Source organism: Micropterus dolomieu, linkage group LG13 (genome assembly GCF_021292245.1).
Source record: "Micropterus dolomieu isolate WLL.071019.BEF.003 ecotype Adirondacks linkage group LG13, ASM2129224v1, whole genome shotgun sequence".
Lineage (NCBI taxonomy): Eukaryota > Metazoa > Chordata > Actinopteri > Centrarchiformes > Centrarchidae > Micropterus > Micropterus dolomieu.
This window is the reverse complement of record NC_060162.1, coordinates 16,897,256-16,910,826: the sequence shown is the minus strand read 5'-3', so window position 1 is coordinate 16,910,826 and position 13,571 is coordinate 16,897,256. Positions and strand designations below refer to the sequence as shown.

The following is a 13,571-nucleotide window of genomic DNA, read 5'->3' as shown; positions in this document are numbered from 1 at the left end:
TAACTAACTTAAAGAAATTACATGGGGAAAGTCTTCAGTTTGAAAATTTTCACTGAAAATGCTCTATATTGCAATCATATCTCATGATCTTCATATGTGCTCTTCTCCCCTCTATATGACTATTTATTACCACGTGACAGACTTTCCACACTCCAGGTCAGGGGACGACACCTGAACCAGTTACATTGGCTGGTGAAGACTGTGAAATAAGGTTTAAAGGTCTCAAAAGTGGACATTTGAGAAGAGATTATTTTGTCACACATACTATTCCATGCTTAAATATCATCATTCTGTTGGTCATTGCAATAAGGCTACAGGGAATTTAACCTGTGTGCCTTGTGTTTTTAAGTATATAATACATTCCTTAGAAATTCATACTCCCTAAACCTAACCTATTGATGAACAACACTTGAAGATAAACATCCTGAGATGAACCAGTTTTAACAATGTATGAAGTAAGCATCTCGACATTGGCTCATAGCATTGTTGATGACGGGAGCAGACTGAGGTCAGGCTGATCGATAGTGAGATATAACACAACACAGAGATGTGAGCTGATAGCTATTGACACGGTTCGATAAAGCATTAATGGCCTCAAACTGAGGATCACTGGGGAGGTATTAGGGATCAATACAGTTAACATAGTAACCACACACACACACACACATACACACACACACACACACACACACAATCATTATGTCAAATCAGTGATGTTGTGGTAACACTAATACCGAAAACAATCATTATTATTAATAGTAATACAGTAACAGCATGACATGTAACACACAATACCAGCTGCAGCATGTAGCGATAAAATGGCTTATTTTCATCATTTCTCATGGTTGACTTGGATGAAATAATTAACAAGATTAACTGTATTAATGAGCTTAAACCAAACAGTATGAGAGGTATAGAGGTGGTGAGAAAACATACGTTATTCCCCCCAAAATTCTACAGCTCACAAGGTAGATGCATTTTTTTTATTTAAAACAAGATTCTACAGCCATGCTAGCACTCCTGGGAGGCTTTACTCGGGCACAGCGATGCTTTGGGTTAAATGCTAAAGTATCGTATTAGTATACGAACATGGTCACAATGACAGTGCTAACATTCTTAGTTTAGAGTGGGAGCATGCTAACATTGGTCAATTAGCAATGAACAAAAAGTACAGCTGAGGCTGATGGGAAGGTCATCAGTTCTGCAGGTATTTGGTCATTAAAACTTATTGTTTTAATGTTATTACAATTCATCCTGGGGGGGAACATGAATGTGTGTACCAAATACAACAGCAATCCATCCAATAGTTGCAGAGAAATCTCACAACAAAAATCTTTAGGATTTGTCTGGGAACCATGAATGTCTGTACAACATTTTTTGCCAATCCATCTAGTACTGAGAAATTTTACTGGATAGGTGAGAACTGTGAGCTGCTATTGATGCTACAGGTACAAGTCAAAGGAGCTTCTTTAAAGTGAACTGCTGTAGCCCTTTACATTTCCCGCGATTGAATACTGACTCTGGCTGACTGTAGAAACAGTCACGTCTGGCTGTATATTAGCTGTGAAGGTAATAATGTTGCTGTGTGATGTGTGAGCAAAGACAGTGAAATACTTTGGCAACACTGCAAACTTCGCTAAACATCTGAGATTAAGTCTGTCACAATAATAGGATGATGTTATGAAGCGGCAGTTCTGAGCAGGATATTTTTATTAGGCTATAATTAAAGAATATGACAGTAGTTTGATGTCTTGTCATTATGCAGCTATTATTTTGAATTGGTAAGGCTACAGCCCCTACTCCTTATTTATCTCATAAATACAGAAACGGGAGGGGGGAGGTCACATTAAACTAGAAATAAAATATGTAAAAAGTATTGGTATTGGTATCGGCAATACCAGCCTGGGTATCATTTGGTATTGGATTATATAGGAATTAAGTGGTATCACACGTCACTATCCTCTGGGGATCATGAATGTGCAAAATGGCAATCCATCCAGCTGCTGTACCAGAGAGGAGGATGGCCAAAATGCTCAACTGACCAATAGACTGACAAACATATATACATATACATAACATGGCTAAAAATAACACAGATGCTGTTGTGCTTCCAAAGACTGCCTTCTGCCTTACCCTGCAGTTTGGTCTCAGCGTTGGTTCTATAGATCCCCCCGTGATGTGCGATAGTACGAGCTGCCTCTAGGTGGTACATGACCACGTCTACTCCCACCTCTGCACTCTCCCAGGGCTCCGGTGCCTCCCCGAGAGCCATGCCCCGCTCCAATAACGACAGGACAGGAATGATGTGTGGGATGGAGGTGTTGGACAAGGCGCTGGACTCTGTATGCAAAGGTGAGTTGAGAGTTGTAATTAAAAGCACACTTGCACATTTTGCACACGGCCATATAAACTAGGATCTCACCTTTGCCATCGTTCATATTCTTCATGAAAGGTTTGAGTTTCTTCTCATATAAAATAGCGCCCTCTGTGTGTCTCTGGCGTAAAGTCACCCACGTCTGCTCCAGGCGGGATATCTAACATAATGAGCGATACAACAAACATTTTTTGAAAAAATATTCTTTGAAAACCTTTGTTTTTGTGCTAATGATGGTGACTTCTATCTCCTTCTTACCTGCGGCAGCTCCAGGGCTCTCATCACAGCAGCAAAGCCAAACATGTTACCCAGGTTGCTTTTCAACTCTGCTGCCAATTGGATGGTCTTGTGGAGTAGGGCCGCCCTCTCCTCTGTGCTTCCTGTGCAACCTAGCAGGTCCACTGCCATCATGATCGACATGGTATAGAACCTGAGAAAAGAAGAATGAGCTTTTCAATAAAACTTAATAATACAAGTGAATTACAGCTGCTGATAGGGAAGCAGAGGATGTTATTTATGACTTATTTTGAAAGCCATTCAGGAAATTCACATAATGTCAGATTGTAGTGTATAATAGAGTGATGTAATCTGACGGATCCTTCAGATGTTGATGAAATATATATTATTTCAAGCACTCAAGCAAAGTTAAGGAAGAGGAAGTCATGCAAAGATGTGTTGTATAACCAGCCATATGAAAGGAGAGGGAAAAAAGAGGTGGAACAGAAGAAAGTAAAAAGAGATTTGCAGGGTAGAGGGAAGAGAAGAGAGGGGATGGAGGTGAAGAATAAATGAGCACAGATAATCAATAGTTGAATTAATGAATGTTAGTCAGTTGACAGTGGGGTTTTCTTTTACCTCTCCAGTAGGTCAAGTCTTAGCTGGTGTCCATGTGGTAGTGTCAGTAACTCCAACCCTGAGGACACTCCCATCATCCTTTGCAGGTCTGAGGTTACACCTATTATTCTAGCCACCTGTCCACAAGGATAAAAAAATGTTTAGTTGTACGTGTGTGCTGTGTGTGCAGGTATTTGTTAGTGTGTGTATTCGTTTGTGTGTTTACATTTATGTGTGCATACATGTATGCATGCCTATTGGTGTTCACATTTGTGCATTTACTGTATGACTGATGCAAGTCAGTGTGTGTGAATGTGATTTTTTTATTTGGGTATGTGTGTATTTGTGTGCGTGTGAGTGTGTGTGTGTGTGTGTGTGTGTTGGTGTGTACCTTGCAGTCTGCCATGGTGATATGTTTAGCTGCAGTCCTTGCATCCACCTCAGCCAGCAGCTCTTTGACTCTCTTCAGTACAGACATCTCCAGAGGCTTATTCTCAGCTGGCATAAGACAAGACTCATACCTGCACAGGGGCGATTACACCATATTAGAAAATACTGAACAAGGACAGGGCATGAGCACTGGCAAGGGCTGCAAAAGAAAAGAGTGTTGTAAAGATAAATAGGTTACAACAGAATGGTTTGTAACCTGGTGGGCTCACCCAGTGGTCCAGTTCTTTGGTTCAAAGGAGATGCGTAGTTTATGACTTTAAGTTGATCATGTTGTAATAGGGATTGACATACGATATCTGAGAGTTTAAAAATCTTTACAACAATATATTGTCATAAAGCTTATTCTTTATAAAGATCTTTACAGTTTGTATGTAGGTTGATGTGGACCAATCGCTGGGAGGCACACTCCTGCACATGCTTAATTGTGAACATGTAAAATGATTTCTTCATAATCAATTTGTTGAAAAGGGAGAAAAATAACACTACCAGCAAGTAGGGATTGAACACATAATCCTTTGAACTGGAGTCCTGTGCACTGCTAACTGAGATAAACAGGTACGCAATGAAAATGGATTATAAAAAATTAATTGACTGTGTTCTGCCCCACCATCTAATGACTTGAAAAAAATTTGGCCCGATGCCAGACCTACTTGCCGACCCCTGCTGTACAGTGTCATTTTTGTTGTGCAATTTCTTGTTAGTTACAAAGGAGTCCTGTAACTGAAGGGGTCTTTAGGTTATTTGTTGAATTACTTTTATGAACTGATGTGACACATTATAAACCAATAATGTAGAGCTCAAAGCTTACTACTAACACAATTGTTCAGTGAATGCACCTGACCCTCTGTCATAGATCTGTCAGACTGGATGACAAACTGGACTAATACATCAGCAAACCAAACCAAATACACAGTATATATTTCAAGCAATATGACACCAAACACTAGTTCTAACATTGTGTCCTAATAATTTTGCTTTCCCTTCAACCAGCCAGTCACAGGCTCAAAACATAAGTAGTTTTTACTGGCTTAAGAGTCCATTTCCCCAGTAGTGTTAACACTAACAGTAACCGCCCTGTGCCAAAGTTTCACAGGGGACGCTTAGATGTCCTGAGCTACTGCCTGCTCCATCACTGCTGCCAACTCAGTGTACCTGTCCATTTTCTTTTTACAAGCCTCATCTGCTGTGTCCTCCTGTTGCTCCGTAAGTCCAATGAAATACAGTATCTTAGTCTACCCTAAGGCTATTTCCCACAGGATTATCAGTTGTTTACTCAAGTCTGTTTTCCCGTCTCTGTACTGCAGTGTCCGGTCAAAATTGCCTCACTCCCATATTTTTGCCCGCTGTGACAAAATGTCAGCAGGTGTACTGACTTTTGAGCACACCAACCTGACATCCTGAGAGAATATGCTTCAGTGTAGTAAAAGCTGGGCAGCAGTCCGCTACGCTGTTTGCTACAAAAGTTGTCTCCTGCATTCCTTGTTATATCGGCCTACATTTATATTACTTTTGAGCTCTAACTTATCTGTTAAACTGCTTCTTTTTAGTTCCATTCAAGCAGCAGTCTTCTTGATCAATAGTTCAGTGGAAGTATTTTCAATGTCTACTGAGCACACCAATCTGACTCAGCTGAAAGTCCTGCCATAAGTCACTAGTCGTTCAGGAAGGCCATATTTCTGTACCTGGACTTCTTCCTATGGACATGACAACAATTCTTTAAATGTGCATTCAGCCTTAGCAAACAGATAATGAAACTAATTCAATGTAATACAGATTTTCCTCATTATATAATTTCTCACTCAAAGAGAGGAATAAAACAAGAATGACTCATGCAGAAGCGGCCTTCACCATTGGTGCAAATAGTGTCATGTTGTGTACTATTTTCAGAAAGTTTCTAACTATATGGTTTACATACTCGGTCTTTGTTGCTCAAGATGACAGTTTTCTCCACCCACCCACAACCACGCACAATGCATTTAAAAGTTTTCAAACGGTCTACCAAGTTTTTGACAGTGTAAACAACCTATTAGCCCTCAAAGCATGTAACATACTCCTGATTTAGTTTCTGAATTTCTTGTCACCTAAAGTCATTTTCCTTAAGAGGTAAATAGTGGTAGGACTCCCTCCCTCCCTTCACACACCAAATCAAGATGAAAGAGATGTGTGTCCTTTGGAAACACCATAAAGTCCAATTTTAGAAGTGTGTATGTGTCTCGTACCTGGATGGCCTGAATGAGGACGCCGTCTCCACCTGTGGGGCACTGAACATCCCATCTCCTTCCTCCCTCGGTCCGTCCAGCCTCCCTTCTTCCACTCGCAACCGCTCCACATAGCTCTTAGTCGGGGGTTTAGGGGGCCCGACGGGGCAAGGTCTAAGGTCACAGTAGCTCCCCGCTGTTTCTGAGGAATGTGATTGGTAGCTGGGGTGATGGGCAGGCGAGGAGTGTGCCGACTGAGAGGTATGTGCGGGATGCTCCGGAGGGTTGTCACAGGCTGAAGGGCTGAGCTGAGGGTCGCTGGAACGGCGCATCACGGGGGAGGGTGGGACGACAGCCAGGACCCGCCCGCCTGAGTGGACTCTTTGCCTGGTGACTAAAGAAAGAAAGAAAAGTCTTAAGATATCAGACTGTTTGTGAGTGTGATTGTGAGTGTGTCTTGAGTTGTGTTTCTCTGGCACTTACTGGCACTATATGCAGGAGACAGCGGGGTTTCGCCAACAGGTGACAAGGGGCAGCGATACTCCTGAATCTGGTCCATGCTCATCGCACAGTTCCGCATTGCGTCTTTATGGTGGTGGATTGTCGACGGGCTGCAAACACAGCATTTTAAGGATGTTAAAAAATCTTCTTTGGCTAAGGATTTAAAAGTTGTCAGGGTACTGAATTAAACCACACAAAGCAGTGCAGTTCAGAATGTCACATTTATAAGATGACAGGAATAGTGTTGTTACGGATGCAAATGCTGTGTAAGGTGAGAGAAGAGGGAAAGATTTTAGTTGGTGCAACCTTTCTTATACGTCATGATTCACACATATTCTTGTGTTTATGAATTCAGTAAGTTAAGTTTATTTAGTATTAAAACCATGTTTAGGGCTTTAAAGCAGGAGTACAGAATGTTGTACAATGTGGCTTCTTAAGAAAAGACAACCTGCAAAAAAGTAACACCTAGCTAATGTTTAAGGTGCATTATCGCTATTTTAGTGCAGTAACACCAGGAAATGTTTTCAATAATCATGCAAATGCGAAAGATATTTTTTTAACACATCTTTGTCTTCTAAAGCCCAGTGTGTCCTTGGCATTGGTTTTGTCCCATGCTTCATAAGCTTGCTCAACTCCTTCCCATACTCACTATGAGGCACTGATTTCCACTGTGCACAACATATTTGTCTACTCCTTCTTTGTAGATTCAAGTTTTAGCCTTGTTCTGTTTGAAACTCAAGTGATCCAGTCCAAAAGTGTCTCTGGGGACAGGACTTGATGCTCATTACTAGGGGATGGGGTTAGGGTGTCTGTGAAGTGAGGGGACCACAGGAATGTGGGAGGTAAGTGAGCTAGTTTAGTGCTCAAACACAACACTAGTGTCACACACACACACACAACCTGCAGTTGGGCACAGGTTCCGGCTCTGGTTCTGGTGGTGCCACTGGCGTCTTAACTGGACTGGGACTCTCTGAGTCACTGATCATGTATATAACATAAAGCAAGAATGAAAAAATGACAAATATGATGAAGACTGCAAAAAAAGAATAGTCAGGGTTTTATTATTGGCTGCTCACTCCACTCCTCTTCCTCCTGGCTCACCTGTGAGGCATCATCTTCTCAGTCGTCAGCCCATCAGTCATGGTGACGCTCCTTCTCTTAATGTACGCTCCCCTCTGACTGGACGGCGAGTAGGCGGAGCCTTGCTTGCTGTTGGCCAGAGCAAAGGTGGCCTCCAGGTAGCGCAGAGGGAGAGTCCTGCTGACTGGACAGTAGATGTGGACACCGCTGGACTGGGAGACCGGTTTACGCTGGCCCACGTAAAACCGCACAAGCTCTTGGACCGAGTCGAAACTGTCAGACTCCAATACATACTGCACCTGAAGACAAGGAGAATATACATCCAGTAGAATTTAATATAACATATTATGTATTGCATACCTGCTGCAATTAGCTTGCGCTATGGACACACTGAAGCCTAAATTTTGCCTCAGTGAGACCAGTGTTCTCTCTTGTACCAAAATCACCAAAATTTCAGCTTATATGCTAAATATATGTTGTATCCTGTATGCTAAATCACTGGCAAAGCATTGGCTAAGACACCTAAATGGAACAGAGCCGTGGCTACTGTTATCGTTTACATCTGTGCACTTTCCGCTCCCACCCCAAAAAGGACCGACTGACTTTTTGAGTGATGAAGGGTTGATCTTTTGGCATTAAATAAATTAGAGAGAATAGGCAACAACAACGGCAGATTCAGCTCCACTGTCTTTAATGCCTATAGAATATAAATTAAATGCAAAGCACCACAAGATTTAAAAGGTAAAATCATTGAATACAAAAATATGAGATCAAATTTAACAACAAGGCAAAAGGCGTGACATATAAGCGTATTAAAATAAAGTGATTGTTGACTGTTAGGTGATGAGTGCTAAAACAGCTAGTAAAAGCATTAAGTACCTTGGTGTCATTGGATTTGACCAGGACTTTGCTGATCTTGAAGTGCAGCACCTCATTATCCCATCGACAGGTCAGTACATAGTCACCCACGCTGGTCAGAGAGTCGCGCACAAGGAAATCTCCATTACGCAGAACCAGAGTTTCTGACACCTAGACAGATGATGCATATGGTTTTAAGTTGGAAAAACAGGTCAAAAATTTTCCAATCCTTAAAGGTTGGGGTGGGAATATTATGTTTCAGACACTTTGACTGCTGAATAATTGAATTTAGAGAATCATGATTAATTATAAAAATGCCTTAGGACAGTTTCTCTCACTGCCAAACTGTCTCTGCACAGTTTGAATTAATGGATAAAATGCCAGCAACAATGGCTGCAATGACTTTCTGAGGATACATTTTATCCAGTTCAGCTATTGTAAAAAATTTAAGTTGTTTTGAATGTATTGACAAAAAAGCAATAAAGAAAAGCAATCTCCATATCCATGGTCAATGGAACAGCTTCAGGCTGTACATCTTGCTGATACCAAACACTGCAGAAGAGAGATCACAAATATTGATCTAGTAGCCATGTAGTAAAAGAGAAACATATTTCAAACTGAGCAGTATTCCCTTTAAAACTACCTGCAGAGAGACACTGCTGATGAAGGTACACAGTGGTCCCAGAGTGTCACTGACCAGCAGGTGGCAGTATATACACAATCAAAAGCTCAAACCAAGTTGAGGATCCTCTTGTCTCTCTCATTGCTAAACATTTGTCTCTTTTTGTAGCTTATTCTATCTTATCCCGAACTGCATATAAGAATATATCATGTTTTACACTGCCTGGAACACAATATATAAAATTATATGACTAAAAGGAAGGCCACATTGTTCCTTATACTTATGACGTGTGTGTCTTCACTTCAAAGGGAAAAGAACAGAACAAAAGCAAGAAGGAGGAAGGATGGGATTTAGGGAAGCTAATGTACAGCACAGCAACACACAGGATGTGTGTAAAATCTAGTCAATAAATATTGTTTTGGTAACCAGGGGGCTCAGGGTTTCCCCAAGTTTACACTGGGGCAAATCCACGAATCCATGAATATTTTATGTAAATTAAAAGAGGAAAGACTCACAGATGGCTGATTTGAATCTGTGTTTATGTGTGTGCGTGTGTGTGTTTGAGACAGAGGTTGATTAAGAGACAGAGGTTGTACCCTCCACATGTGCCTGCAGTGTGTGTTTTGTGTGTGTGTGTGGGTGCAGGTCGGTTGTGTGTATCTGTGTCTTAGTCACCAGCTGCGAAAAGCAATTGCCTACATCAGCAACACGTGCAGCTGTCTGTTTGGCAGTGGTTCCCCTCCTTCTTAACGCTAAAGCAATTTCTACTGAGCTGTGACAAATGATAGGATTCATTAATCAGTGTCATTCTGTTTGTAAAGCATTTAAACTGTGCTTTCAAAGCCAGAGACTTTGGCCAAGTAAGCGCTCAACTAATACTACTGGTTGACAACCACAATCAACCCACACTGAAATACTATTATGTGTGTGCTTTTATCTCATTTAATTCTGGCTTTTAAAAATATATCATGAAACGTGAGAAATTTATTCATAATAGATTTCACTGCTGCAGGGGATGGGAAGACATGACATGAAGCTTCTTATTCATATTTTAGTGAGTTTCTTGATAACTAAAGTTTGAAACTGATCAATTGCTATTAATAAATTAAGTTTTGGCTTTTTTAAGTATGAAAGTTCAGTGTGTTAGCTGAAACACATTAGACTTGTACAGCTAGAGCTGCAGTGCTGGAAATAATGATTGTTTTAATTTTCGACTCATCTGTAAATTTTTTTTTCCAATGACATACCAGAAAACAGTGTAAATTCTCACAGTTTTAAAGCAGAAACCTTTGTTAAAATTGCGATTTGTATATACATTAGGGCTGTCTGCAATCAATCTGCAATTATCTGCCAATTATGTTCTCAATTTATTGACTGATTTTGTCAAAGAAATGTCAGAAAATAGTGAATAATGCCCCAAATTATAGATGACATCTACAAATGTCTTGTAATCCATTAATCCACAAATCGTTTCAGCTCTAGTATGTGTTCCTGCAAAGGGCTAGTGTAAGTTTGTGTGTACCATTGTACGTGCTGGGACATACTGTGGTTTATTGCCTTGTAACCATCTATTCTCAAACATCCATTCGGGATTTCCACTGTCATGACTAACCGGATTTACTCTATGGTGCATGTACACCGATTCTACGGTGCACAGTGTGTTTATACCTCTCTCGGTATGTGTCCATGGTACCAGCCATGGCTTCTGATGTCAGCAACGCTTAATTTCAGCTCCTCCTCCAACTCCTTACGAAGTTTCTCGGGAGGAGACTCCAGCAGGTACTTCTCCTTGGAGAACTGCATGGAAAAAGAGGAAAACATAGTGTATTCACACTGTAATGGACAGTTTTATTTATTCAGGTACATCCCATAGAGATTTGACAAAATGATGCTGAAATAATACTTCATTGTAGAGCAGAAAACAATCTTGCAACAGTATAATAATATCATATGGGTGTGTGGTTCCTAGCTACAGCAGAGCGTCGTTTACAGAAACACACACACCTGTGTTACAGAAGGCAACACTGCAGGGAAGTAACACTGTGTGCTGCCATCCACACAATCACTCAGGCACAAACACACACACACAAACAAACACTCCACACATACAAGAGACAATCCAATCGACCCTGACCTGATTACTAAGAGGGAGAATTCATCATGAGTAAGCTCTTATTGTTCTCATGTACTGTGGAGACCTAGCTTTAGCTTTCGAGTGTGGTCACTCAGGATATATTGTAAAAGTGTCAAATACACACACACACACACTCATACACTCCATACACAAACAAACGGATCATAATTTCGATTTCAAAGTTTCATATTTCTGTTTGCACAAAGAACGGCAGATGGGGGGCAAAGCTGGGTTGTAAAACATGAAAATAAATTCCACTGAATGCTTTCATGGTTATTTAAATAAACTCTTCAGCTGTGTGTGTCTGAGATAATGATAACGAGCACATGCTGAGCTTCTTAGGTGATACTGACACCTGGATTGGTTGAATCCACAATCTCTTAGTAAGTGCTTGATTTAACTTGTATTTATCCACAGAACATGCATGCTTAATTGGGCATTCTACATTTTACACGAACCCCTGAAGATAGAATGCATTCAAGTATGTGATCTACTCAGGAACTGTTTGTGTAGGTTTGGAAAGAAAGATAGGAAATCCCACACTGGGACCTTGATGTTCCGTGAAGATACCATAACAACCGATGATTGTGGAAAGATTGAGTTCAGATAGATGATCTTAGATGAGGCAAACAGAGGACACACTAATATACGCATGTGCACACACATACACAGAAACACAAACTCTTACACAAAAAAACACGCAACACAAGATATCCACACAGGAATAAACAGCGAGAAGGAAATCATCTCAACTCTGCCAATATGAAGAGAAATGAGACCGGAGACCAAAATAAACAGTAAACAGCCTTGTCGCTAAGGCTGGCCTGTCGTTTCTCCTAATATTTTCTTTCACTCTCTCTTTCCCTCTCTCCCCCTTTGGCCCAGTGTTATTCTCCAGCTTTCTCTCACTCACACTCTTTTCCCTCCTGCCCACAGTTTTCTCCTCATCCCTCACAATCGTTTCAGTAAGTTGTTAGGCCTTTTGCTGAATGTGTGTGACAGACAGAGAGGGAGGCAGAGACAGCATAAAAGAGCAAGAGAGAGGATGGGAAACTGTGATGATCTGTGTGTGTAGAGTGTGTTTCCGCCTTGCTGCATGAGTCTGTGTGTGTGTGTGTGTGTGTGTGTGTGTGTGTGTGTGTGTGTGATATGAGGAGACTACAAGAGCCAAACAATCGATCTTATCGTCTCCAGGTCACTGCAAGATGAAATTATTAACTTCCTCTTTTCCCTGCTCTTTCTCCAATCCTCAGGGGAGGATGGAGGAATATGGGCATGGAGGCTCACTCTCCCAGATTAGATTTGAGGTGTGTGAGTGTATGTGTGTGTGTGTGTGTGTATGTGTGTATGTGTGTGTGTGAAGGGGAGAAGAGGCCAATAAAAGAGTAGAGGGGTCAAGTGTGCAGTTATTGCTTTTCCTTGTCTCTGTGGAAACCCAGGAGAGGCCTGCCACTGAACTGATGCTCAGCAATGAACTTGGTATGTATAGGTGTGTGTGTATGTGCATGTGCGTGTGTGTGTGTTTGTGTGCATGTGAGTGTGCACATATATATATGAAGGGTTATGGGGCAAATTGAAATGTCAATGGGGCTCTATTTATGATACGGTTCATGAAATAGGCTGACATCAGAGGGGAAGAGAGGGAGTGAAAAATGGACAGACAATAAAGAAGCAGTGGAGAAAAAGTGAAGGACAGACAAAGACACAGAAAAACATTAACTTTATTGTATTCTAACATATGAGGGAAGCAGAAAGTATGCATCCAACACACACACTAGTAGGCATCAATATGAACATATCCTATGTTAATATTGCAGAGACATTCCTCTATTGTGCTATTTGTACATACTGTGGGCCTGTTTCACTCGAAAATGTCTTGCGCTCATGACTATAACTGTGCACTGTAATGGCATACACATTCTCCTCTTAAAGAGTGGTGGGGCACAACAGAGATGACATCGAGATCACAGAAAAGGTAAGACTGATGAAAAAGAAATACTCTATTCAGGAGAATTGTGTTGACTGATGACAAAAAGGGGACGACACAAAGGGAAAAAGTACAATGGGAGACATCTACAAATTATACGATATGATGTTACTAGTACAATTACAACGACTAGGTACATGCCCACTATGCCGAGTTTTGGTTGTCATAGCAACATACCATTGTGCTCGTCTGCCTGTCGGTGTGCAAAGAAGAGTAAGGTCTTCCATGTTTCATCAACTACAGTAGTAGTAACTACTTACTACGTACCTAATATTTATATATTATGTATTATTCATATCATCCAAATTATACTTAGATTACTGTTAGCACTATACCACAAATTACCGTTACTACTACTAAGTACTGCTATCTGTAATTACTGCTTAGTAGTGGTAGTCTTTGTCTCGAGTACTTCTACTGCTAATAATAACAACTAATACTGTTAGGTGTTAGTTATAACTTATATGACTTTAACTGCTACTACTAATAACTGCCCTTGCAGCTATATTAATTTTGTCACAAATACTTCTCCT

General features: G+C 40.9%; 1 protein-coding gene across 3 annotated transcripts in view; it reads right to left on the bottom strand.

Annotated features, from left to right (window-relative positions):
- The window catches only part of sh2d3ca (SH2 domain containing 3Ca), a 52,992-nt gene that overhangs the window by 2,498 nt on the left and 36,923 nt on the right, over nucleotides 1–13,571 (bottom strand). For 2 of the 3 annotated variants that reach the window (XM_046067533.1, XM_046067535.1), the window contains 11 exons: nucleotides 10,586–10,714; nucleotides 8,317–8,466; nucleotides 7,459–7,736; nucleotides 7,258–7,335; nucleotides 6,340–6,467; nucleotides 5,878–6,250; nucleotides 3,600–3,729; nucleotides 3,230–3,345; nucleotides 2,633–2,804; nucleotides 2,423–2,534; nucleotides 2,134–2,340 (listed from right to left, as the gene is read on the bottom strand). In XM_046067533.1, the coding sequence (XP_045923489.1) occupies nucleotides 2,134–2,340; nucleotides 2,423–2,534; nucleotides 2,633–2,804; nucleotides 3,230–3,345; nucleotides 3,600–3,729; nucleotides 5,878–6,250; nucleotides 6,340–6,467; nucleotides 7,258–7,335; nucleotides 7,459–7,736; nucleotides 8,317–8,466; nucleotides 10,586–10,714 (1,873 nt within the window). The remainder of the gene's footprint in view (nucleotides 1–2,133; nucleotides 2,341–2,422; nucleotides 2,535–2,632; nucleotides 2,805–3,229; nucleotides 3,346–3,599; nucleotides 3,730–5,877; nucleotides 6,251–6,339; nucleotides 6,468–7,257; nucleotides 7,336–7,458; nucleotides 7,737–8,316; nucleotides 8,467–10,585; nucleotides 10,715–13,571) is intronic. The other variant, XM_046067534.1, reaches the window with a different exon arrangement.